Source organism: Epinephelus fuscoguttatus, linkage group LG7 (genome assembly GCF_011397635.1).
Source record: "Epinephelus fuscoguttatus linkage group LG7, E.fuscoguttatus.final_Chr_v1".
NCBI lineage: Eukaryota > Metazoa > Chordata > Actinopteri > Perciformes > Serranidae > Epinephelus > Epinephelus fuscoguttatus.
This window is the reverse complement of record NC_064758.1, coordinates 22,018,867-22,046,269: the sequence shown is the minus strand read 5'-3', so window position 1 is coordinate 22,046,269 and position 27,403 is coordinate 22,018,867. Positions and strand designations below refer to the sequence as shown.

General features: G+C 41.0%; 1 protein-coding gene across 1 annotated transcript in view; it reads left to right on the top strand.

Moving 5' to 3' along the window:
- Positions 1 to 15,056: 15,056 nt before the first annotated feature.
- slc6a17 (solute carrier family 6 member 17) overlaps positions 15,057 to 27,403 on the top strand; it is a 29,162-nt gene continuing 16,815 nt past the window's right edge. Inside the window, exons 1-2 of the mRNA XM_049581554.1 lie at positions 15,057 to 15,443; positions 20,237 to 20,657. Of these exons, the coding sequence (XP_049437511.1) occupies positions 20,357 to 20,657 (301 nt within the window). The 5' untranslated portion in view covers positions 15,057 to 15,443; positions 20,237 to 20,356. The remainder of the gene's footprint in view (positions 15,444 to 20,236; positions 20,658 to 27,403) is intronic.

The following is a 27,403-nucleotide window of genomic DNA, read 5'->3' as shown; positions in this document are numbered from 1 at the left end:
TGTGTCACCAGATTGATTAAAACAAACACTGACCCTATTTTGGTATCTAATCCAATTGTGCTCTTTTTCTTCTCACCGGCCCTGGAGCACGCAGAGTATTAGGTGTCCTGGGAGCCACAGGGCCCCCCTCTGTGACTGATCTTAGATTTCAAACACTCAGGAACATCACATATGGTGGGCAAAGAGTAAATAAAGTCTTATTGAACTCCGCTTTAAGCACTCATGTGTAAACAGGATTTAGAATACATCATGATCATGAGTCTTATACTCCTGTGGTTGGAATGATGTACAAAATGATGGATGTGTATGTGTACACACACTGTTTGCGTGCCTGTTTGGTAGTTGCAGTTTGAGTTAAGAGTACGGGAATGAAAGTACAGAGAGCTAACGCTGCTGGTGAGGGCGCTGGCTGGGGGGTTATTGAGAGTAGACTGCTGTTTATTGTTTTATTAACAAGAGCATGTTGGCCTCACCAGGTCAGGGCTTTACCTTTGACCCCGAGGGAAAAGACTAGAGAGCAGCAGCCTTTGTGTATCAAACAGGCAACTGGGCTTATTGAAGTGTGTGTGTGTGTCCATGAGTTTTACAAAGTAAGTGTCATTTTTTTTAAAGCACTATAAAATTTTTATTGCCTTGCTTTTAAGGCTTGCAGCGAAGTTAAGTTCGCTTAATGCAGTTTCTTGCTGTTTTATTAGGAAGCGAGAATATATTTCATGCACACACGAGTAATATGACTTTTAGTGCTTAAATTAATTTCATGCTATCTATAGTTACAACCAGAAACCAGTATTTGTTTTGTCTGGCCAGCTTGCTTAAGTTGTTGGAATACCGGTTGGTATCAGATATCAGTGTATACGCCCATTCAAGACGTGTGGATGCACTTCAGTCTTGTTGCTGTGTATTGAAACACAATCAGAAAAAGCATTAAGATTCACAATGAACATCACAAGCAGCTGATACATGTATTTTGTGTACAGAGATGATGACATCCTGGTTTGGAGCGAGACGACCCATCCCACAGTGCAACATGCAGCTTGTAATGTCGTAATGTGGATGGACTTTCAAGCCTCAAGCCAGCAAGTCATCATGATTATGTCACTTCCTAAAGCCCAGTGACATTAATGATACCATCTAGTGGTGATTAACGGTCATATCAACCACAATTAGATGTGCTGCAATGTTTTTTTAATTAATGAACAGTGAATACAAATGTTTGCCATTGGTTAATGTCTTCAACTTTGTCCTGTTAAGGCCTATGATGATATATGAAGGGTAAAAATTAAAGTTCTGTATATTATTGATAGGGGATGATTTGGCAATGGGAAAGATAATCAGGTATTCAGCTTTGAACAATTCCCCAGTGGTGGAATATAACCAGGGGTGGGACCAAGTCATTGTTTTACAAATCACCAGTTAGTCTCAAGTTTTTGCATTCAAGGCCCAGGTCCCAAACTTTAAGTTTCAAGTCCTGAACAAGTCATAATGCGCTCTTCACTAAATGTAATGTGTGGGTAATGCAGAGTAATGATATGTTAAATTATGAAAATCATATATGCTTTTTAAAGTTTGCACTGATTTGTTTAAACAAGTTTGTTGGAAGTTGTTGTGTCTCCATCTGTGATCATATATGTTCTTTGTTGATCACCACATAATTTATGTGGATGAACAAAATGATCTTTTCAATATTTTTTCCAACTGGTGCTCAAAAACGTTAGATCCTCATTGTTCTCTCCTGTAACTTGACTGGATGCTGTCGGCTTAAACAAAGTGGATCTAGGTAATTAAATGTCGACTTAATGGGGATGAATAGTGTTAATGTTCGTTAATTCAGGAAATGAGGGGAAATGAATTCATTCATGGCCCACTTTTTAAACAGCATACTTTTTAATCTTTGAGCTTGGGGTGAAGGTATCAATTGTTTTCAAGTCAAAAGGTTCAAGTCCAAGTGAAGTCACGAGTCATTGGTGTTAAAGTCCAGGTGGAGTTGAAAATCTTTTTTGACTTTGTCAAGTCTAAAGTCATCAAAGTATGGCTCAGGTCCAAATCATGTGACTCGAGTCCACACCTCTAAATATAAGTACATTTAATCATGTGCTGTACCTAAGTAAAGGATTAGAAGTTTACTTGAGTAAAGGATCTAAATGCTTCCTCCAGCATTTGACTTCTATATCCTGTAAATGTGTAGAACAAGCTCTTATAATTGATCTTTGTCCTGAAGCCTGAATATACGTTTAGATATTGTAGTGACTGGTGAAATGATATCATTAAAATGGTGCAACTCAGAATCATTTTTCCTCTTAAAGTTGGCACATATATGGAATGCGGGGAGTATAACAACTTCATGCAGCCAGACAAACGGCCTGTCAAACAGGCACCTTCAGTGTATGGAAACCAGCTTTGATTACGGCCAGAAAGTCTTTTGTGGGCCTTGTGAATTATGGCCAATTACCTTTACCCTCTTATAATAATCATTTGTTTTCCCTACTGTCACAAGCAAGACCTTGGAGTTGCTATTACCTAAAACTTCAGTAGGCGACTACAGGTTGAAATATATGGCGATAATCATTCCCACTAATGGCCGTGGAGCTCAGAGCAAAGGCGGTTTTTATAGAGCCCAGAACTGTACATCAAACCCAGTGACTAGCCAGATTTTATGACCAGGTCATTTCACCCTTTACTCTGTTGTTTATGGTTTTAATGGCAGACTGTTGCCAGCTTTCAAGGCTGAGGTGGCTGATTTTAACTCAGGCAACATGCTGCTGACCCCACAGTTAAGCATCTTTACAGCAAGAGTGACACTCTTGCTTAATCATTTGAACCATCCTGTCAAAGCAACAGCTTGGGAAAAGCATGGTAATATATAATGGATTGTTCCTGCAGTTACTATCTTTGCTTTTAGCCTGCAGGCTTTACTATTGCTGTTATAGAAGAAAGCACACTGCAAAAGAGACATCGAGCTCTTGTCACCCCGCATTCGAATCGATAATGAAACAGGGTGTGAAGAAAACAAGGAATTAAATGAGAGTGAAGCAGAAGGGGAGGGCAAGGCAATGAGAGTGCAGTGATAATCGATGGCGGCCACAGAGCGATGGCAGAGATGAGGTCGTTTGTCTCCAGGAGAGGGAGAGAGAGGAAGAAGAGGAGGTGTACAGACAGAGCTGTCTGCTGATGGAGCTGGCAGCCGGCCAGACTCTGTATGAGGGCGTCTGAACAACAGCAGAATTTATCACAGTGACTGTTGGCCTTGTTACTGATGAAGACATGAATCTGAACACGGGGAGGGAACCAGGCTAGAGAGCAGGGTAGGTATATCAGACATGCTCTCAGCTGAAAAGCCCAGCAGTGACCAACCACATTTAGAAATCCACATTTATGGACTCTCACTGTACTCTACTTTATCCCCCTGTGTGGCGTTCGTGTGCACGTATATGCTCATTAGGCTCCCTGTCACCCTGCTGTTAGACTCATAACTCAGGATTTTAATGGCACAAACCACTGTATTCTTTTCTATTCAAGAAAAGCATAATTGGCTTTTGTTTATTTATGGAGCTGATCTGAATACACCACCACCTTACTACTTACTCACTCTGAAGAACAGCCTTTTTCTGGAGGTTCCTAAAGTAAACATAGGCCTGCAGCATGCTGTCATCCCACAATAATTCACAGCAGACCTTGAAGCTAGGTACTCTGCAAAGCTGCACAGTTCCAAACAACCCATTAAGCACCTAGTTTGTTGTAACTGTGAGTGTTTTCAGTGACGAAGCCTTTGATTTATATTAAAACCACACTTTGTTGTTTTGATTTATTTTGCTTTTCTATGTTGTCTTCCTTCCTTGTACAAGAGTACGTCTCCATGTGTCTTGCTAATGGTACATAAAGACTGAATGTGTGTCTTGGTTGCCACTCCCTGCTGCAGCCCAGATGGCAGTGAAGCCCTCCCTCCGCAGCAGAGGTCTCAGCAGCCTGCCTCGACAGCCGGAGAAGAGATGGAGGGAGGAGAGGAGATTACCATGCTAATCATTCTGAGACATGAGACTGATTGTGCAAACCTTTGGAAAATCAATCAATATTTGTCATTCACTGGTCTCATAGAACAACAGACTAAACAGACCCCAATGAACAGAACAACATCACAAAGTAAACTCCTCTTTTTAAGAAATAATATCGGTGAGTGCAGGTTTGCTCTGACCACTTCCCCTATTCTCATTTCACACTGTGGATATACATAGGATACTAACTGTATTCAAACAATCTCTTATGCACTATATGATGCTGCTGCATTTCTAACCAGTAGAGGGTGCAACAATATCACAGTGGCTTTTGCAGAATTATGATTTTCATCATAAGATTACACTAAGCCACATGACTTGGTACAACCCTAAAATCAACAGCACAGCCATAAAGTCTACCTTTACAAAGACTGTAATGTTCTGCTTTGATTGACACTGTCAAAAAAGTGTTAATTTAATTGTATGTCAATTATCAATCTTGTAATTGCCTGTTTTCCGAACCCTCATTTAGAAACATGAGGGGGGAAATATTAGAAACACATCTCAATATAATGCAATACAGTAGAACACCACCACTAACTATGACTTCAGGAATAAACATACACTTGAATGAACACCTCTCTGTTCATTATAAGCTCTGTAAAGGTGGAATATGTGGCAGAGTGCCTGTAACTGATGCACAAACTGAACAGCACACTGTAAGTGACAGTTTGGAGATTATCACTTATTTACATCTCTCCCATGTTACTTAGAAACTGCATCTGTTTTGAATTGAAGGAATGAGACCTAAATCCTGGAAATTAGCATATTAGCACTCCCTGTTCCCTCATCTCATAGTTAATGGGGTTCTTGAATAGATTTTTGGTTACATGCCTAAAATAAGAGCCGAAAAGATTTTCACATTTTATTCTACGTCATAAAATATGACAGGAAACACCCCACTCAGGAATTTTGAGGCTTTTATGTGTCTTAACAAAGATGCTAAGAAGTTGCTAAATGAGACTACCGAAACATCATCATGCCAAACACAGCTTTACAGTGTCGTTGTGGTACGAATGTTAAGTCATGCAGCTGTAGTGTGGTTCGTTTATAGCCTGACACTAGCTTAGACAATTGACTGACGATTGCATTTAGACTTTAAAAATAAAAAAAAAAGTGTTGCTCATTTGTGAAGATGATCTTGCTGAACAAAATGTCTAAGAATTATTTTCTGCAATTATCCGAAATCTAATGGAAAAATCCCGTAGGCTTTTTGACGAGGGAACCAAGGCGATGCTAACTTCCACGTTGCTCAACAGAAAAAATGTCATCCCAGGAGCACTATATTAAAGAGCCTGTACATGGTTTTCCTGTGAGTCTCTGAACGTAACACACGCCATATCTTTCACCCACTCAACCAAAACCTATTAAGAGGCACAGACTTTGCTCCAGAAGTGATGCTTGCTGACAGTTTTTAACCTCCTGCAAATGCTGGATTTCAAAAAAAATCATCTCCTTTGGTGAAAAGAGTTTGTTGTCTTGGCTTTTCCTTATTCTGGGCAGCTTAGTCAAGGCACTAAAGTTCTTACAGAGTGCTGCTGGTTGATGTATTAGAGGCAGGGGAGCATGAGTCACACTGTGGTATGTTTGTGAGCAGTAGCCTTTAAATCTCATAGGTCCGTTCCTTTGTGAATAAATAAGCCTCACTGCATAAATTTTCTAAATGTAGGGGAGCTGGGTGAGATAATGATACCCAACATAGGCATAGACATAACAGGGATTTTAGAGAAACATGACAAAGAAAGACCTCATTACATCCCCTGTTCTTAATTGCAATGCAGCGTGTGCTGTGGTTGAGGCTGATTAACCAAGAGATAAAGACAGCAGAAACACGGGGAGTTTGGTTAATACAGTTGTACAAAGTACGAGTATCAACCATGCACACATACACACCCGCCTGATCATCCCTAGGGAGTACGGATTTTTGACAAGACCACAGTTGACAGGGTCACAACAGGCAGGGCGCAAACATTTTGTTCACAGTCTTTTATGTCGTTACATAAAAGACGGTGTATGCTCTGCTCCTTTAAGCACTGTGGTGCCCTCCTGGCACCAGTCGCTGCAGATTAGTCATCATGAGGTGGCAGAGAAGTGTCCACAGTCTGAGGTGGACGTTTTACAGGCCACTGAATGGGTCTGAGCGGTTTTGGTATATTATGTCAGTGTGTTTAGAAATGCTCCTCTGATCACTATGGCATATCACCACAGTGCTGAGGTATTTAAGGCTCTATAAATTTGGCTGCGTTGCATTAAAAGCAAAACTGTTACTACAAATAATGTGAGTTAACATTTAGTCAGTTTACAGGATTTGCATAAACCTGAGGGACATTAGTTCTCGCCTGATTGTTTTCTTGTTTCTTTCAGGGCATATTGGCCCATTAACAGCAACAAGGCCTAATGAGTTTTCATTATGTATAAAGATGATTGCACATTGATCTATGGACTAGCAGGAAGTCTTTGCTGTTTGTGTATGTCTTTTACTGTACAGCCTCGAACAGCAGGGTTGGAACAGCCATCTGTTAGACTGGAGGGCAGGACCAGGATGACCAGTGTTCACACTACATCACCAAAAAGAGATGACTTTACGCTGTGACCTTTAAAAGTCATGTTCACGTAGCCAGTGGAAACACTGCACGCCAAAAACAAGAATTGTGACATTTGTTTCATTTCACAATTCGCTGATTTTCATAAATGAACATTCACATTAGTTTCTGCCTTTTGCAAAGCAAGCAGCCAGGCTGCTTCATTATAACTGCTCCAAACGCGCTGCACAATATTTCCATCACATGTTCTACAGAGGATAGATAACTGATGTGGTAATTCTGCTGACATGATAAATTGTCTGATGTATTTCTAGCAACCACCTCTCCTCTCACACCCACACACACATGCTATAGGCTGCCACAGGGCATGAGGCACTAACAGAGGAATTTGGCATCAGTGGTTTGCAGAACAGGATTTATTCTCCATTTGAAGAAACCTTCATAATGTGAATTATCATTTTCAAAGAACTCTGCCAATATGAATGAAACAACCTCTATGTTATCTACTTGCACAATGATGTGTGACATCAGTTTTACAGACGTCACGTCTGTTTACTTCCTGCCAACTTTACAGTACCTTTGCCTCAGACCACAGTGATCAAAGTGCTTTTTCATCCATTAGTTAGCACTATTCACAGTTAGCTTTGTATTTATGTTAGTATTTACTGTTGATTTTTGTATATATGGGTTTTGAGTATTTTAATAGCCATTTTAATTAGGGATGCACCGAAATGAAAATTTGTGGCCGAAGCCGAATATTATTAAACGCTTGGCCGAATACCGAGTACCGAATACCGAATATCGTTGTTTAGTTTTTCATTAGTTTTTGCAGATGAACCCCCTCCAGATTAGTGTTGTCACGGTACCAAAATTAGGACCCACTGTGCGATACCAGTGAAAATATCATGGTTCTGAGTAGTATCACGATACCACAACGAAAATGAGGCAGATGTGCCTTTTGTCATTTATAAAAAGATAAATCACTTTTCTATAATACATCAATGATATTTCAATGGAATAAATTACTTACAGATTTATTCATACTTCAAAAACAGCATCAATAAGTGATTAACATAGGGGGGATCAAAATAAAATAAATAAATAAAATAAAAATCAACCAGCCACCCTCCTCCCCTGACAGTCCCTTCATAAGTTACGAACAGTCCCTAAAGTGCGGTGAGGTTTGTGGGCCGCTACTGCCGGAAAGAGAGAAATGTAAAAGGCTCGTTTCTCCTCTGACACGTCACGTACCTGTGCTCGGCTGGCTCGGCTGTTCAGGTACTTCTGGACAGTCATGACGCCAAGAAGAGGATATTATTGGAGCCGACTCCTCCGTCGCCGGTAAGCTGATGGCCGCTGTATTTGACAGGAATACATTAACGTTACTGTCTGTGTCTGTGACCCCCGTTCAACCCACAATCTTTGGGATTCGCCTTTCGTTTCTGCTGCTGGTTGAAATCTATAGGCTGCTCGCACAGCGTGCTGAATGATTTAAGCCTGTTTTGCTCGCTCAAAACTATTTTTAGTCGCAAATGCCAGTGCCGTGACGGGCGGTTCGCCACACTGCCGACATTTTACTCCGCCTGTCAAGGCACGCTGTTTGATTGCGTTATCAAAACACGCCGCTATTATTCGGCCTTGCTTTTAACTTATTCCACCGAATACCGAATGTGTGTTTTTTGCAATATTCGGCCGAATATATTCGGTTACCGAATATTCGGTGCATCCCTAATTTTAATTAGCCAGTCAGCTAGCTTGCTTAGCTACTAAAATAAAGAAAAGCTCCATCAAGGTTGTGAGGGTGATCAGCTCTAGCTTTTCTGCTCGCTTTCACAAGACATTGTGAGTTATATTTTTGGCAGCTCTTCAAAGCACTAAGTGTAAAAAAGCACCACACTCACCTAACGTTATAGCTAAGCTCTGAAATTCAGGCTAACGTTAGTGCTACACTGGCTGACGAGCAAATGCCACTAATGGTCAGATCTTATCTACAACACTGAGGTGTGAAAATGATCAAAAACACTTAAAAAAAAAAAGAAAAAAGCAAAGGGGTAAATACTATTTAAAAATATGTACAACGTTGACTGAAATACCTAACTTAAGGACAAAAAAAGTGTGACCACTTAAGTTGGAGGCAAAGGCAATAACGTTACTGTTGAGTTGACAGGAAATAAACAGACAATTTTCAAAATGAGCTTTGTGACTTATTTTTATTTTCCATTTATTTTTGTAAATAGTGTTTCTGCTCATTTTCATAATCACTTCAGTGTCTTAGAGGGTACCCTTTAGCTATCATTAGTCACTTGGACCCGTAGCACCAATGTTAGCCTGGTTTGGAGCTATAAGCTAACGTTAGGTCACTATGGCTCTTTTTTCACACTCAATGCATGAAAGAGCAGCCAAAACTTTAAAGCAACTGGCATATCACCATCTTGTGAAAGTGAATAGTAAAGCTCTGTGGAGCTGATCGCCCTCCTCACAAACTTGACGGTGCTATACTTATACTGTAAATGTCAGTGAAGTTAAGTGATGGATGAATGACAGGTTTCTCTGTACAGCTGAGGCTTCATGCTGACTTTTGAAATGTTTGAGTGATGAAATGCCAGTGGCAGGATTTTATAGTAGTTCTATTTTTGCTGTCACCTCTCTGATCTCATAAAAGCTCTCTCTGTAGTAAATTCACTCTCCCTGCGGAAATGTTTTTCACTGAACAGTTTTATTGTCCATTCTTCTGGGAACAGGCAAGACTTATACAGCCTCAAATTCAGATGCTATTGTTGTCTTTATGAAGGTTTCTTGTGTCGAACCATCATGCACATCTTGCGTCACCAGCTTAATTTTGTGCTTATTACACGGTCTCAAGGCCAAATCTCTGCCATCGATTTCACCGCTGCACATTCATCACAGGTGTCAATATTCCTGCTTCTCCTCTTGCGGTCATGACTTTTGTGTATATTTCTTTATCTTGGGAAGAGGAGTAAAGCTTTACCAGAGTGCTAATAAGCCTTTAGTCACTTCAACAGCAGGGACAGGCGATAAAAGGGAAACAGGAAAAAGAGCAGGGGAGGAATACTTAATGAGAAATCTGTCTGGGAATATTAAAGTAACACCAGTGAACTGATTATTATATTTTTAATGAGCAAACGAGAATATAAAACACCTTTTTGGTGTGGTTGCATTGGCAATAGGTCAGTGTGCTCTGTTGGTGTTTAACCTGAGTCAACATGGTTACAGTTGCCTTTTTTGTCTTCTTCTTCATGCACAGAAAAGCAGCAGCTAGCCAGTCAGGGGACCGGCTGAAGCATCCCTCCCTCCTCATTTGTCCATCTCTTTCTAATGGCAACACTCTCACACCCAGAGGGGAGTGTAGGCAAAGGTGTCAGTGCATTGACGGAGCTGGGACTGCACCACTCATAGCAGGCTGAGGGGGGAGCAGAGAGAGAGAGGAAGTTGAATGGTGAGTGCCAACGAGGCTCAGCTGCACTGAAACACCCCCCGAGACAAGGATCAGATTTTGCCCGCCAGTGTTCGTCAGCATGTTTAATTTGTGACCTAGCAACCTGGCTCTCCTGAGGCTGGAGATAAGGGCTGGTGCTCTGCTGATGGTGAATGGGATTCTCACAATATTATCGTATATATAAACATTACCACCATTCACAATTTGCTCTCAAACTGAAAAATAAGATCCCAGTGAGTAACATGCAGGGAAACATGTTATCTCTCACCTGTTCCAAAGCCCCGTTTCACATCCAGAATTAAGTCAATATTTGATGGTGTATTTTTGGATTAATGTCTTCTATTTGACTGCAGTCAGTTTTCAGCTGCGCTTTCAGTGGCGCTAAAAGGGGGCTGATATTACTGTCTTCAAGAGGATATGGCACACTCATTTTTAAGATAGCCCAAACATTTTGTGAAACTAGGTACCTTAAGAAATCCATTGGTACCAACCATGTCGGAAAAGCTTGTCAGCAAGGACCCTAAATAACACTCCAAATTTAGGCAAGAAAATTCTGGCAAGAGAACAACTGGTATGGCCATTTACAATGGGGTACCTTGACCCCTCACCTCAAACAGGCTGTTCTCATAACATTTGTAGGTTTTCCTATGAAAAGTAATGCACCAAAAGTTATACCTCATAATCATGAGCTAGTAATTTGTGTATAAGTCACGTGTTGGGAAGGCTGCAATCATGTGACCAATGTGATTATGACTAAAGAAGGAAGCAGCCCTGTTAGGTGGCAGGTTGGGATGGTGTATGGGTCACAAAACACAGGACTTACCTCAGAAGACTTGTGTTTGGAACTGTGTGAACTTTTAGTCATTTTAAGGTACGTCATCACTATGATATTTTTCTTAAACCTAACCACAACAGCTAATAACATTAAGTACATAATGTCATTCATGGGGTGCTAATTTGTAGGATAACATATGAACCGTTATTTGAGAATACTTTGCCTTAAGATATTGGAATTAAAATGAGTTCAATGGGTACCCACAAGCCTCCCCTAAACTTGAGGCTTTTTCCCAGTAAACGTTTTGCTCCTTACAGTCAATGTAGGCCTACTCCTTCAAATTCACCCCAAGATCTTCCTCGTTTGGCCACCCCTATGAAAAATTTCTAGGGGCACCACTGTCTGTCTGTCTCTTCTCTATTAACTGGGTCTTTAGCCATCTGACTTTACAAACTCTTATAGATAAAAGGCTCAGCAAATCACAGCCCAGTTTGATGGCTCATTACCCCTCCACTCTGTGCTCCAGTTTAACAACATGTGAAATATTAAAGCTGGATCCAAGGGCCTCGCTGCAGAACGACCCTCTCTGCTGCTGTGTGAGACGAATAGAAATAGAGGCAGCTCAAGGTCAAGATGTTTCAGGTCAGAGCTGTTATGATGGAGAGTGTTGATGCTGCACCGAGAGTGAAATTTCTCCGCCTGTGGCACCATTTATCAGATGTGATTTTTTTTTTTTTCCCTGCCTCATCCTGAGCGCCTGCCTCAATGATCCAGTGCCGTCACTCTGAAAAACATAACCTGTGGTTATTCATGCAGCTTTAAGGTGAGTAATACTGCAGCAGAATCCTGGCTGTGACAGGAGGCAGAGCACATTGTGTCTGCTGTTGCATAATTTAAAGGTGTGATAAACTATGTTTTTACATGAGTTGAGTCACACATCAGAAGCTACGAACAACCACGAGCAGGAAAACCAGGCTCGTGGTAAGTTGTGTTTTATGAGGGGAGGGGGAGAAGGATGTTGAACTTTAAATTCAGTGGCTCATTCACAGACGTGCTGCAGAATGCCTGTAAGTGCTAGAGAGGAGGGTGGAAAAAAAAATAAAAAAGAAAGAGAAAACGCTCACAGGGTGAGTAACCATCATATGATCGGCGGTTGCCATGGCAACTGATCCCAGCAGTCAGCCCTTGGAAAGTGAGTCACATGAGTGAATTGAAGGAGACAGGAAGCATACTGTGCATACATGTTGTCAGTTGATGCAGTGTGTGTGTGTGTGTGTGTGTGTGTGTGTGTGTGTGTGTGTGCGTGCGCGCGCGCGCATGTGTTTTGGGGGGGGGGTCTTATGATGGAAGCAGAAAATTGCCCAGGGTTAGCACGTACAGCAGAGTGAGTATGTCCTCTTTTTTTCAAGTTATAACTCACACAGTGGAACATGATGTACAGTAAAAACTGCAGCAGTTTTGAAATCAATCACCGAGCACCCTCACTGTGACAATCTGACACTGACGCATAATACTCTTATGCTATGATGACAGTCAAGAAAGTTATCGTTGGAAAAACAAACTGTCACTCCCGCAGGATATCCTTCAGCGTCTGACACACTAGTAGCACATTGCATCTCTAAATACTCTAATCCTTCACACAGTAGCTGTGTCCTTGTTTGACTCACACCTTCTGACAGCCTCATGTTTCACTCCGAGCACTGTTGTGGTGACAGAGAGGGGATGTTGCCGTGAGCTGCTCTCTGAATCACCTCTGTCCAGAGTGCACCTGCACTGTTTATCCACAGTGTCCATCATTGGGGAAACTGCATTAAAATTGTAGTTTAACACACTACTGGCTACTTCACAATGAAAAGCAGTGAAACTACATCTTCACTACTCCTTAAGAATTTAGCTTGCTAAAGTAAAACTAGTTTCGGAAACTGGTTCAACTATATCCACAGGAAATGATCACAATCTGAGTCTGGGATCATATATTGTTACACGGAGGTACAACTGAACTAACACTGAGGGCAGGCCGATCCTCGCAGGCAGCCCAGGATGTGTTTAAGGAGAGGATTGGGAGCAACTGTTGGGGTTGAATCAGGAAAATGCCAAACTCTTTGAGAAATTCAAAGTATTCAATCACAGACATCGTGGTTGCAAATCAGAGGTGATTTTAGTCAAATAGCTGATTGTCATTGAGTTTAAACCATGGCCAATAAGCTGTGGCTTTGTACCATATTATATGGAAAAAACATCCTGAGAATACTATGAATATGTAGTTTGTTATTAACTACATAAACTACATGACCCAAGGTCGTTAGCTGAAAAAGCTACTGATATTGAATGTAGTTTAACTGCCACCCAACCACAGCAAATGGTAGTTCAACTTGACACTGATAGTTTCCCAAAGTGTCTAGGATTATCCTCACAACCCCCTGACACTTAAAATCGAAGGTTACCCAGAGTTAACAAAACCTTTTACCTATGAATTGTCTGAATTATGAACAATACCATGCAATACAACAAAAAGGTCTGTTGTCTATTTAGTTCAAGTAAAACACCACCCAGTGAGCCTGCAGAAAAGATATGAAGTGTGGAGCAGTGGCAGGCTTACATAGCCAAGGGCAGGATAAATTGCTGGTGTCAGAGAGAAAAATGACTGTGCCACAAATTATCTACACTTGAGAAACGTCCATTAGGAAGCACTGGCTGTTCACACCTATTTTAGTCTATACATCACTGTGGGCGCAACAGCAAATTCTGACATGTCTATTAACACCAAGCACTGTCACTGTAACAGAGGGAGAGGGTAGCTTCTATCAGTGTAAGGATGAACTGGTAGGTCTGCGTATTTCTTATCAGAAATGGGACAAAGGCATTGTTGCACAAGTCACAGGTAAGTCTCAAGTATTTGCCCTCAAGTCCAAGTCAAATCTCAAGTCCTAAACTTTGAGTTTTGGGTCCCAAACAAGTTATAATGCACTCTTCACACATTTTAATGCCATTTTAACAACACAGTAAACAAATATTTTATTGATTTTGGTTAGGTTAGTACATGACAGTTGTACACATCAACTGAGACATTCAGTCTTGACAAACATAAATAGTAACACAAAACAAACAAGGTAATAGAGAGATGTACAAAGATGTCCTTGAGCCCGGTTAGTCATCCTAGTCAACATGGATTCATAAGAGACAGTTTTTGCCATATAGTTGACCCATTCTTTTATTTCTGGAGCTGTAATGACTCCAGCCATAACAACTGAGAAGTCATCCCTTGACACATTATGCACTTGTGACTGTCCCCAGATAGACACAGTCTTGGAGACACTGGCAATGTTTTACCGAGCCATTCATTCATGTGTCTGAGGATTTTACTCCAAAAGGGCCAAATGAGTGGACAATCCCAAATACAGTGTAGAAAAGTGCCAGTTTCTTCCCGGTATTTCCAACATGAATGGTGCTGGTGTCCAGTAGTAACTCAGTAATGATTAATTAGAGATTAATTAGATTAATTATTTTAAATTTGTACATATTTGATTTCTTTTTTAAGTCGGTGCTTGGAAGTACTTGTTTATCCATTTCTAATTTTGGACCACCATGAATGAAATTAAGTTTGATATAGTTTTTCCCAGCCGGCGCTCAGTAAGGGGTTCTCTCCTGCATCTTGATTGGTTATGGTCTTATTGGTTCAAACATACTGGATCTGAGGATCTGTCAATATGCTGTGAATGAATAGCTTCAATTTTAGTTTATTCAAGAAACTGAGTTGTGGCACACTTTTAAGTAAAATACTTTTTGATCTTTGGGCTTGGGGGAGGTATTTATGTATTTCCAGGTCAAAAGGCTCAAATCCACGTGAAGCTACGAGTTGTTGAAGTCCAATTTGAGTTGTAAGTCATCTCTGTTTTTGTCCAGTCTAGACTCAGCAAATTTGAGACACGAGTGTGACTCGAGTCAAAGTCATATGACTCGTGACTCAAGACACAACTCTGTTTCTTAGGCTATTACTTGTGCATATATTCTTATTAATAATAATAATAGGCTAATAATAATCATAGGGCTGCAAGGAGAACATTTTGTCCAACCCAAACACCATTTGCACAAGAAGCGTTTTCAATCACTTTGTGTGATGGACCTGATTGCAGTCTACCTGTGTGATGCTCTTATTATCGTCCTGGGAACACTGCAGATGTTTTTTTTAGATCCATTGCTGACGTGCGCACGAGCGGGTGAGTCAAACCTGCGTCAGACTTCGTCGTGACTTGCCATAGTAATTTCTCCATACTATGGGGAGCTCATTTATTTCACAACACAGCCACCAGCACGTGGACACCAGAGCAGGTTTTGTGCACAGTTGCAGAGGGTTCGTTAAGGGGATAAACAGGTGCCATAAAGCTGTAGTTTAACAAGTTATTGGAGTGAGTCGACCAAACTTGTGGCAGGCGTTGAGCTCCTGCGTCAGACTTTACGCACCATGCGCCTTGTGTGACTGGAAGCTGATTTCGCATCTCTTTGCGCGCAGAGATGTTGCATACAGAGACAGTGTCTGAATGAAGACACCGTGCACTCACTTTGGATTCATACTGACACGCTGACTCGGACCCTTCCGCCCTTTCTGCAAACGACATAAGGTAAGAATAACATTATTGTAGCCATTTTCATAATTTGATCGATTTAAATGTGTTTGTTTCTCTGTGACGAATAAACCGTGTTGTCGTGAGTCGCTCGAACAACCAGCGAGAGTGCCCTTCCTTATGGAAAAACATCTTAAAATGACTTGATAGAGACGAGCGTCAGATTTCACTTCATCACCTGACAGATGGTGGTTTCGCCGCAACACTGACGGTGAGCGTCGCTCATTAATCCTCCGCGTTTGACGCCGCCGCGCTGTGTGTGTCCGAATTTTGCTCGAATACGACAAATTCTGCGGGACTGCTGATCACCTGCTGACATGTATTGGTGTTGCTTGCATCTCCGCATTGCTATAATTATGTGGTTCATTTGACCTTGACTCCGCATCGGAGGTTACATCCAGAGTGAGTCCTCAAGCTGTGGTGTATGGGCCTGTGTGAAACGTGTCTGAAGGATGCCTGAACATGGCCATGCAAGGTGGTGTTTTGCACCTGTCAGAATGACGGTGCTGCTCAGGATCAAATCCCAGTGGTGGGAGAAGTAAATGATGATGACTGAATGGCATTTGTGCAAACCTTACATTTCACAATGACACACCTGTGCCTGTGATGGCTGCCAGACTGACTATGCAACACATCCCACAACAGACCATCACCTCCAGCTTTGCCACAATCCATCGTCCCCCCTCAGTCCTGTCAGAGCAGCTCCATGTTATTTGCACCCGATCCTCAGGGGATATCATGTCTGTCCGTTTGAGATGGCAAGAGGAGAGATAGGCGACCACTGATGCTGCAGGGATGGGGTTTCAATTTTGCAGGAAGAGCCATTGCTTAGCAACCAGACAAGATAAAAGTGGAGCGGATCTCTGTAGGAGAAACAGAACCTGTGCTGCTGTTACATCATCAACACCAAACTGTCTACAGAGAATTAGGAAATATATAGTTACAGGAACATGCAGCAGAATCACACATCTGGCTCCCTGTGGACAGTTTGTCACAGTGAGCTGGTGTCACCACTCCCCTTTCTCTGAAAAGTAAATACAATCTCTGCAGCACCTTTTCTTGTGACTTCATGTACTCTTGATTCCTCAACACTCCTAATTTCACACATTTTGTCCTCTTCAGTATCCTCATGAAAAAAAACTGCTCTCACCACTCACCATCAGATGGAGACTGATTACTGAGTCATAATCTGTAACACTGTCTTGCACTGTATGTACGTGAAGTCCTGCTGTCTCTGTAGCGAGCCATCTGTGTCAGCGCATACTGTGAAGCTCTGAAAGTTGTCGCTGTGATTCTGCATCAATATCGAAAACTTCCACTGCACATGATTAGGAAGCCAGAGTGAGAAGCCATGTGTGTGTAACAGGCGACCATCATCTTAACCCAGAATTAGTAAGTGGGGCAGCTTGTTACTAACTATACCAACATTTCCATTCATAAGAAAAGTAGGGCAAAACATTGTGTGAACAGTCTGTCAGAACTCCACTACGCACCTTTCAAATCCAACAAACTCTGCAGCTCGGCCAAACAAAATGTGTTTGCCAACATGCGTATCGTAGCTTCACACCTCATTCAGCCAGTGTTTGATCGTGACTCAGTATTGTTTAGCTGTAGACTGCTGTGGGAAAGGTCACCACTGTTATGGGATCAGTGTCGAGCTGCTGCGTGTCGTGACTGCAGGGGCTCATCGCCACTGTTAAGGAATGTGATGTGCGTGCTGCTGGTGCAGCCTGTGGGTGGGCTTAGAGTCCAGCCAGGTTGCAACCATTTTTGAGGAGTCAGTGTGAATTAAAGCTCAGCGTTGATTTCAGTGGGCTGCATCTGTTTTCAGATTAGAGGCTGTGTCTGTAGATCAAACACCTCTGCTTTCTATTTTCTGCTCTTTAGCTGTCAGAGTGAAAAGTCTGATCTCTCTCGTCCCACGCAGCTGAACCTGGAATCTGTCTTAAAAGTCTGGTTTCTGTCAGTTTCTGCTCCTGTAGCTGCATTTTTTTGGCATTTAACCAAGATTGCCTGCATCATTCGGTGTTCAGCTGACCTTTAGTTAATTAGTTAATGTGCAATAAACTGTCTCACCATGTTTTCATGTCGTTCTCAAACACCAGTCATAGAGGGTCAATGGTCTCGTCATGTTAAGTGTTTAATACTTGCAGTAACACATTTCCATTTTAATTTAAAAGGATTAGGTCTCCAGTTGTTACAGTTTTTCCCATAGTGTTTTACAGTGGAGGTGGGCGGGCCACCTCGCCTGAAACAAAGACCACCTCCCCTAAATTAAAAAAAGAGCAGAGGTGCTTTCTCACTCAGTGCCATATATTTAAAGGGGAACAGTGATTGTAGTTTGTTTCAGGCTACTTGGGGAGTACTACTGCATCACGTGAAAACTAAAAGTTGAATGAATACTTTTGTGGCTCCAGGACAAGCTGCATGAAATCATACATTACCTCAAGTGATGTCACGTGAGTCAGCATTAGCTGGGGCTGAAGATTACAAGTTTAAAAGTGAAAAGAAATGTGGGGGAATGAAGTTAAAAAGAGGTGAGCTCTGCTTGAGGCTACATTAGTACGTAACACCTGAATCTCTGATGGAACTGTTAGTGGTTGAGTTGCATTGTGGGTAATGTAGGTAGCAGGTTCAATAAGAAGATTGCATGGAATAAGAAAGACAGTATGTCTGGTTCTGCTTTGTTGATTTTGACACCTTTAAAAAGTAAATGTGCCTTTTTGTCCAGTCTGTTATCGACTAATTAAAGTGATCTCAAGATGAGTATTTCAGGATCTGGGTGGCTTACTGGCTCTGCCTAAACAATAACCATATAATCCTCATTCATGCAGCAGAGTCTGACCTTCTATAATTTCTGATACAGTAGCTCTACACCAGTTTCCCCCAGGGGAGCACTACACACAGGATTGTAGGATTATGAGTGGATTAGATTTGCAAAGGGCCTCTGAAAATGTGACACATACCAGAGAACCAACTTTTCAGGCAGTTTTCTCTCTTTTCAGGAGCGCTGGACTCCTGGACTCTTGAAATATTAAAATAACCTGCAGATACGATGTTGGAGCTGTGTGATGAGAAAAAAGTACCGACACTAATAACTGATGAAACCTCAGCTTAGAGGCTTTAGTTTTATTGCACTGTGCTTTCCTGAGACTAGCAGCAGAAAGCTTGCTGCTGTTCATGCTGTTCACATGACTCAACTTTAGTATAATGGGCTCTACTGTGAATTCAGCATAATTCAATATTTGTGTCTCATTCAACATAATGAAGTGGATTACTGAAATACTTCACTTATGGCTCTGAAGTGCTGCAGTTTTACCACCATTTTAAAATACTCTAGGGCAAATTCACACAGAATGGATTGCGGTCGCTGATAACACCATGATTTGCACATCGTTTGCAACAGCTATCTGCTCTGTCTCAAAGTCCGATTCTCAAAAGATATTGTGCTAATAATATAACAGCGCAAACATGCCCATAAAGTTTTGGAGCTGAATGCAGTTTGCTCTTTTTTTGTATCTGATTGCAATTATCCATGTGGCAAATTATAGATGTTGCCTTTGTGCCAAGAAAACAGTAGGCAGAACAATAGCAAAGAGAAAAAGTAAAGTGGGTAACACTTTATTTGGATAGTCCACCTACAGATAGTTTATTGGGTATTTGTAACATGTCAACAGCTTGTGAGTTGAGATTCAAACAATTAAACTGTTTTGCTTCATTCTGTAGATGTTTAACAAATTATCACTAGAGTATGTGTGGCAATTCATGCAAATACCTGTATGTTCTCAGAATAATTTAGTTGAACTTGAAATGTTGGGTTTAGTAAATACTTTAAGTTCAACTTAATTATTCTTAGATTATGTTGTGAACTGTCACATGTTTTATAGATTAGCATCTACAGACAAAGTCAACCATTTGAATTGTTGATTACAAATACTCCATAAACTATCTGTGAGCCGATGATCCAAACAAAGTTTTCACGTATACTGAAATGATCAGAGCTACAGGTCCTGACCAGCGAGTGGTATTCCTCAAAACTTCAGGCAGTCTGGAGAGTCTGGTGTGACACCTGTTTTCAGTGCACTTCAATTACCACCAACTCTGTAAAGAGGCTAATAATTTCACTGTAACTAGGTGCGGCTATTAGCGCTGATCTTTGTGAATATGACTGATTAAGCAATGAGGCTTATTTGCAAAGAAAGGGGCTGATTTTGTGCCAAATGTATGCATGTTACCTAATTTAAATATGTGCACATAGCAAAGGACAACCAGAATGCTATTTGCCTAGCTGCACAGTTAGCGATGCATTTCACCCTTTGTGATTTGAGAATAACACAGTTTCATTTTGTCTTATTTGTGCAGGTTTAGCAGCTTAAAAGCTGTGCAGTCCTTTGTGAATTCGGCCTTCTATGTACTAATTTGAAAACAGAAAAAGTAGTGCACATACTTCTGAACCAAAATGAACCAACGTTCCTATGATGGTGTCTAGAGGGCTGACACTAGCAGTTATTTTAATTATCGATTAACATCATTATGTTTCTTGATTAATGCTTGGTCTGTAGGTTAAAGTACCAGAAAATCAAATTCTAAGTTTTTTGTTCAAATTCCTTGTTCTTTCCAACCAGCAGTGCAAAGCCCAACAATGTTTGATATCATAGGAAGATCAGAAAATCAGCAAGTACTCACATTTTAAAAGTTGAAACTAGAGGTTTGTTTGTATTTTTACAAAAAAAAAATCAATTATTTTTCATCAATATATCCTGTCTGTCTCCAACTACTTTCCTTCACAGATTGAAGAAAAAAGCACAACTTTCTTTTCCTGCTTCCTCCTGATCTCTCTCCAGTCGGTCACCTCAGGCTCTCCTCTTCCTCCTCCGCCCTCAGCCTGAAGGAGCTCTGGTGTTGCAGCCATGCCAAAGAACACCAAGGTGACGCAGCGGGAGCACAGCAATGAGCCGGTCACTGAGTCTGTGGCTGACCTGCTGTCCCTGGAGCACCCCATGGACTATAAGAGCAGCCAGATGAGTATGGGTCTGAGTCCTGGCTCTACTGCTCCAGTAAAAGCTCTGATACCGTCCCCTGACCCAGACGCCGAGGACGGCCGACCAGCCTGGAACAACAAGCTGGAGTACATCCTGGCCCAGGTGGGCTTCTCTGTGGGCCTGGGTAACGTCTGGAGGTTCCCCTACCTGTGCCAGAAGAACGGTGGAGGTAGGTGGATGGATGTCTTTATGGTTTAAGTGCATTTTAACACTTCAGAGTCTGAATCACAGAAACTTTAAAGCTTTGTGAAGCCCTATGTGCAAACTGTAGAAACAATTCCTGGGTTTAGAAAGTGGATCCTAATTGGGCCACCCATGGTGAACATGTGTCCCCTCAGGGTGCTGAGTCATTGTTAACAAAGACATGTTGTGCTGAGTCAATGCTTTTAGTGATGTGATGTGATTTTTTTTTTTATTAGCGTAAAATCCTCAATGGATAAGTGGCCAGCTGGGAGCAGTTAACTTAATAGAATGTAACGATTTGATTTTATCCTTTTGTTTGAGCATGAGATTTGCATTTTCACATCCAGAGTCTTTTCCAGGACGCTGCTTTGTGCCTGGCAACTGTTTGCTTTGACATGATTTGATTGAGCTTGCCCACTGGTCTCTGTCATTGGCGTGAAATTTAATGCAGAATTGCTCTATCTCGTAAAACCTTAATTTGCATCGCATTACAGAAAGAAATACTTAAATGATTTCAACTAATTCAGCTCATATTTCCTCCACCAGTTAAAGTCAATAAGACTGTTCTGTATTTTCAGTCTGTTGTTGTATCTGACACAAACACAGCAATTCCCCACTTGCTCTAACCAGCATGTACACATTTAATCCAAGGGCAAACCAGTGTGGTGACAGATTCAGCCCATAGACTATATAAAAATAATGGAAGTACCCACCGTGATGCCACTGTTTGGTTTGTGGATTCAAATGTTATTTTTTGGAGCCAGAAGTGGCAATATTTGGATGAGAGGGTGGACCTGTGGAGGAACGAGGGGTGGTCTGATTCATTGACTGTAGCAACGCCTCACAGACAGCCTGTCACTCAAGCAGCCCCGCCCTTAAATATGTGAAACTTTAAACCTTAATGAAATTTAAACAGGTGAATTTTACAAAAAAATCACCCCTTGTGCAGTTGTTGTGAGTGGAGAAGTTAGCTATAGAGACCAAAACTTTTTTTGTACCGCGGGCTGTAAAGGTTGGGCATTTTAACACAGAGGCCTATGGGGATTGACTCGTTTTTGGACCCAGCCTCAAGCGGTCATTTGATGAACTGTAGTTTTTGGCACTTCCACATTGGTTTCATTTTTCAGCCCCGGAGGTTGCCTCTTGTTTGAGCTGCCCAAAATGTTGCACTTCTCCAAACTGCCACAACATCTTGGCCATAGAGACAGACATTCAACATTATTTGGAGCCATTAACCAGCTGCTCAGGAGTAAGTGCCTTTTAAAGAAAATGCTTAGACGCTGCAAAATTTATTTTCTAAAAAACAAACAAACAAAAAACAAGATGGAATAAATCTCTTAAAAAGTTTTCTTCATGTTTGTTTACATTACTGTATCATGTAAATGTGCTTGGTCACTTTCTTGCCAAGTTAGATTAGAAGATTATTCCTTTCTCTTGTCCAAAGGTGTGGACTGGAGTCACATGACTTGGACTTGAGTCAGACATGAGTCATGCATTTGATGACTTTAGACTTAACCTGACAAAACCAAAAAAAGACTTGCAACTCATCTTGGACTTCATCACCAATGACTCAAGACTTCACTTGGACTTCAGCCTTTTGACTTGAAAATACTTGACACCTATTCTCAAGCCCAAAGATTAAAAAGTATGCTATTTAAAAATTGTGCCACAAAGAAGTTAATTTCCCTTTCCTTCATGAATCAACTAATGTTGGTTATTCCCATAAAGCCGACACTTACAATCCTGGAGATCCACTTAAACCAATCCGACAGCATCCAGTCAAGTTGTAGGAGAGAACTATGTGGAACGAACATTACGTTACTGAGCACCAGTCGGAACAAATGATACCAAAGATAATTTTGGTTGCATAAAAAATGTGGCTAACAAAAAATTAATTGCAGTATGCAAAATGTGCAGGTTAAAAATTACAGATGGAGGCGCAATAACTTCCAACAAACTTGTTTTAACGAATAAATCAAATTTTTGTAAAGAATTCATGAATTTTGTAAATTTAATGTAGGCCCATTATTACTGTGTCATCAAAATGGCTTTAAATCAGGACTCGAAACTCAAAGTTTTGGACTTGAGCGAAAAGACTTGAGACTCACTTGGGACTTGCAAAACAATAACTTGGTTCCACCCCTGCTCCTGTCTATACAATCATTAAACTACAGCCAGCTGACAGTTAGCTTAGCTTAGCGCAAAGACTGGTAACAGGGGAACAGCTAGTCTGACCACAGCTTGTCATTTTTACACTTCGTATTTTTGTACAGACAACACAAACAACATGTTAATTAGAGCTTTACAGGGACTAAGAGGTGGATTTTGTGACTTTTGGACAGCTAGCTGTTTCCTCCTGTGTCTATTCTTTGCGTGAGGCTAAGCTAAGCTAAGCTAACTGGCTGCTGGTTCTAACTTATTATATTTGGTATAATGAGAGTCACGAATACCTCAGTAGTGGCATCATCTCATCTAACTCTCGGCAATAAATAAAATAAAGATTATTTCCCAAAATGTTTAACTATACCTTTAAGACTCCTCTAGTGGGACCATGTGGTGATCATATGGTGATATATTATGTCAATATGTCACACAATTCTGTTGTCCAAACCAGTGACTCCAGGCACATTGCATTTAAAAACGATGTGTTAACGCGTGTACATTTATGTTCTAGCCTCATTTAGATGTCAGTACATATCATGGCCTGTGCTGCACCTTGCTCACCACTCTCCTATACAAGTGCAGCTCAGTTTCCCTGTTGACAGGACCGCAGCCTCCTCCTCTTTGATAAATTGCATCCTGTCAACTAATTAGCCAACTAATGGTGCAAGTCAGAGGGGCAGTCTCTTCAACATTTCTCAGACTTTGTGAACTTGTGCTGTCGGCAGCTACAAGATGAGAAAATTTCTCCCCAGGAAGACGAGGTAACGTTAAGGAGTTTTTGTATATCACTTTGAGATCCTCTGGATTAGTCTTTGTTTGCTGTCCGTGCAGGTTTTCTCAGCCTTATCTCTTTATTATTATGATTTACGGGTTTTATGGTGAGATGAGAGGGTGGTGATGACTAAGATAGAGAAAGTGGAAGAGTAAATACTGATTTCCTGGGCTTTCAGACATTGTTGGTTCTGCCTTGTGTGGGAGGTGTGTGTAAAGAGGGTATTTGAAATGCATGATATAACAAAGCTGAATCATTTAATCACAGTGCGTGCAGTAATGAGTGTATATCCCCCACTGGATTTTGACTCAGTGGGAGGTGCTGCATTGTCTTGTCTGGGCTTGTTCCAGAGATGAAGACAAAATGTCTCCCTTTTTTTGTCCACCCTTGTCCATTACCTCCTCTGTTTCTCTCTTCTGTCTTTCTAATTAGGTGAAAGATTTAATCGTTAGCCGTGTTTCTATGAATATATTTTTATGTGCATCTTATTTATTTATTTATTTATTTATTTATTTATTTATTTATTTATTTAACCTTGATTTAACTAAGAAGTCCATTGAGATTGAAAATCTCTTTAACAAGAGAGACCTGGCCAAGGTAGCAGCCAATCAGAACACATTTAAAATACAACAAATACAACATATAATACAAAAATCCACAATAAAACAACAACTATTGAAACATAGTGGCCTTTCAAGAAAAACAAGCACCAAATTCTTTATGATGCCCTTAAATTCACTGATGGATTTAAGTATTTCTACTTTTAGATTGTTCCATGTACAAGGTGCAGAGCAGGAAAATGCAGTTTTCCCCAGAGCTGTTAAAACCCAGGGTACATTGAAAAGCAACCACCTGGAGGAGTGTAGCTGGTAACTACCAGAGCTGACACACAGGAGGGAGCAGAGTAGGCCGGAAGTTTACTCAATATTGCTTCATACGTAGATAAAAAAAATACACCAGTACTGTTTTCTGTGAATGGTCCATGATGTCCAACCCACCAAATTATAAAGAATGCAGTGATGAGTAAATGAGTAAATGCAACATAGAGATGCATGATACACTGAATCAAGGCTATGTTAAATGGAGGAGGTTGCATGCATATACAGTGTCACCATAAGCAATCACAGACAGAAACGTCGCGTCCACAAGGTTCTTCTTAGCACTGAATGTAAAATAAGACTTATTTCTAAAATAAAAGCCAGTCTTCACTTTAAGCTTCCTAACTAGAGCAGCAATATGTAGATTAAATGAAAGCTTGTCATCCATCCATATACCCAAGTACTTGTATGAGGACACTCTTTCAATGGATTTACCGTCAGAAGTGGAGATGCTGGGGTGTCAGCGGCTTAGTGGATAGAGCAGGCGCCCCATGTACAAGGCTGTTGTTGCAGCGGCCCAGGTTTGACTCCAGCCTGTGGCCATTTGCTGCATGTCTTCTTAGGTGTAGAGAACATTTAACTCATGACTGATCAGCTGTTTCCACTGTCAGTGTTTTTCTGTACTTAATTTGTGTTTGTCTCGGGACAGCATGAAACATGACCAACATTAGCTGACATGAAAGATCAACTTACTGAAACAAATTCTTGTTGTAGATGGGTTAGATGGCCAAAGCGTCTTGTTTTGTTTCTAGATCGCATCCTCTATTCACTCTGTTTACTGGCAGATAACATGAGTCATGCATAGTCTATACTGCCAGCATCTGGCGAAATTACCTTAGTCACTCCAAACCAGCTGATGGAAATGCACCTACTTTGCTTGTCTTTTTTTTTTTTTTTTTTGCAACACTTCAAAAGTTTGCTTAAAATGTGCTTGACAATTTAATGGAAACATTAAATTCTTTTGTCACAAAGATTATCTTAAAGAAAACTAGCGACAGTCAGTCACAAAATAAAGTGATGTTATTTAGTCCACACAACCAAATGAAATAAACAGAAACACAAACCCTGTCTCAAAGAAATTACGTTTGTTACTAAACTGCTTTTTTAATTACATTGTTGTGGTAATGTAATCGCTGTCTGGATCATGTTCAGAGACAACATTTCTTTTAGGTAACAAAACACTACATTCATGTACTGCACAGGCTTTTTATTGAGTTGTTTGAGTAGGATGATGGGCGTATGAAGTGCAGAACCCTGACACCAAGACTTCAGGTTTGTGTCCAGACACCTGTCTTAACAAAAACACTTTGGGAAATATTAGGAGAAGATTGTGATTTTGGTTCTGTCGTCACTGTGAGTGGATACTGTCTTGCCAAAGTGCCTGTTTCGGCAGAAAAAGGCTTGCCAGATATGTTAAGTAACAACATATGTTAAGTAGCAACATATTTCCTCCAGCTACTAATAGACAACGTGAATTGTTCGGCATTATTTATGTTAAGTAGGCTAACTCATCTATCTAGCCAAGTCTGCTTCGGTGAAACAGCAAAGACAAACTACTCTAATTTATTCCAACCTGCAAGTAAATGATTTAAGTAATTAATTTGTACTGTCTTGCTCGTATCCCCTGGTGGAACTTGGATAATGTATGTTAACATTTGTCTTCACTGCAGAGCACAGTAGTCCAGAAAAAGACAACAATACCAATTAAAACCTTTTTGTTGTCAAGAAAAACGATGAAACCACTAGAACCACGAGCAGCTCCTAGCAGCCCTAATATGCTTCATGAAGCTGTGAAGCAATGAAGGAGTAAGACAGGGGGCACAAGACAAGAGGGTTTATCCTCTGTGGAGCCTGAATATGTACAGAAAAGGTCAAGAAGTCACCCAAAAAATAGTATTCAGCCTCTGAAGAGAATGAATACCGGCAGCGATTACACTGAAATCTGGTTATTTTATATTTACTGGCCGGTTGATGATGGTCCTAGAGACTTCATAAACGTCTCTTCATTCAATGTTGATCCTCTCAAGGGAGGATTATGAGTAACACACCTACATTTACACACACAAATAAACACAAATAAGCCAAACATTCAGTCAGTTTTAAATAGTCTGTAGCTGCTCATTGTTCTTGGACCTCATTGTGTCAGTCATTAAGATCTGTATTCCTGTGTCTGTCTTAGATATCATGCATTATCATAATGTGCCATAAATACTTTCGTTATGAGTACATAGTCAACCTTAGAAATCCACAGAGCCAGAGGAAAGGTCAACGTGTAGTTAAAATTAACAGAATCATCCTCAGGGTAGGAACATACTGAGCTAGTCCTGATCTCTTCTCCACCAACACGTTTTGATTTCCACTGTTCTGTGTGTCTGCGGCTCAGAATAGACATCAAAGATCAGTGAAAGTGGGCAGCAACACAGTAGTCACTTCTAACGGCTCAGATAATAATACCACTGTGCAACACGACACTGTGTCCCCTGTCTTTGTTTCCTCTGTCTGCTTCTGTAGCTCTAATAGCCACTCACGACGTGATCTGTGTTTTTTGATCGAGTCAAACGTCATTTGTTTTAAGTCTGGAGACAGGCTGCTCCTCCCAGCTGTCTGTCAGTGTGAGCCCGTCCTCTCTGGCCGTGGATGGTTTTGTCACCATGGTGCCCTCGTGTCCTGACGCAAGCAGGACAGACTGGACGTCACTTGTTGTGTTTGAGTGCCTGCTTCTGGCTTTCCGTTGTCCCCTCTTAAAAAAAAAAATAGATGGTCATATTTTAAGAACTGGTGAATGGCAACTGATGATGAAGATGAATAGAGGAAGGAGGAAAGAGCTTGAGAGGGACAAGAGGCAGTGGAAACAGTGAAATTAGAGTGGTGGAGGATGATAAAGAGAATAGAGTCCAAAAATAGAACCTGGCAGAGAGA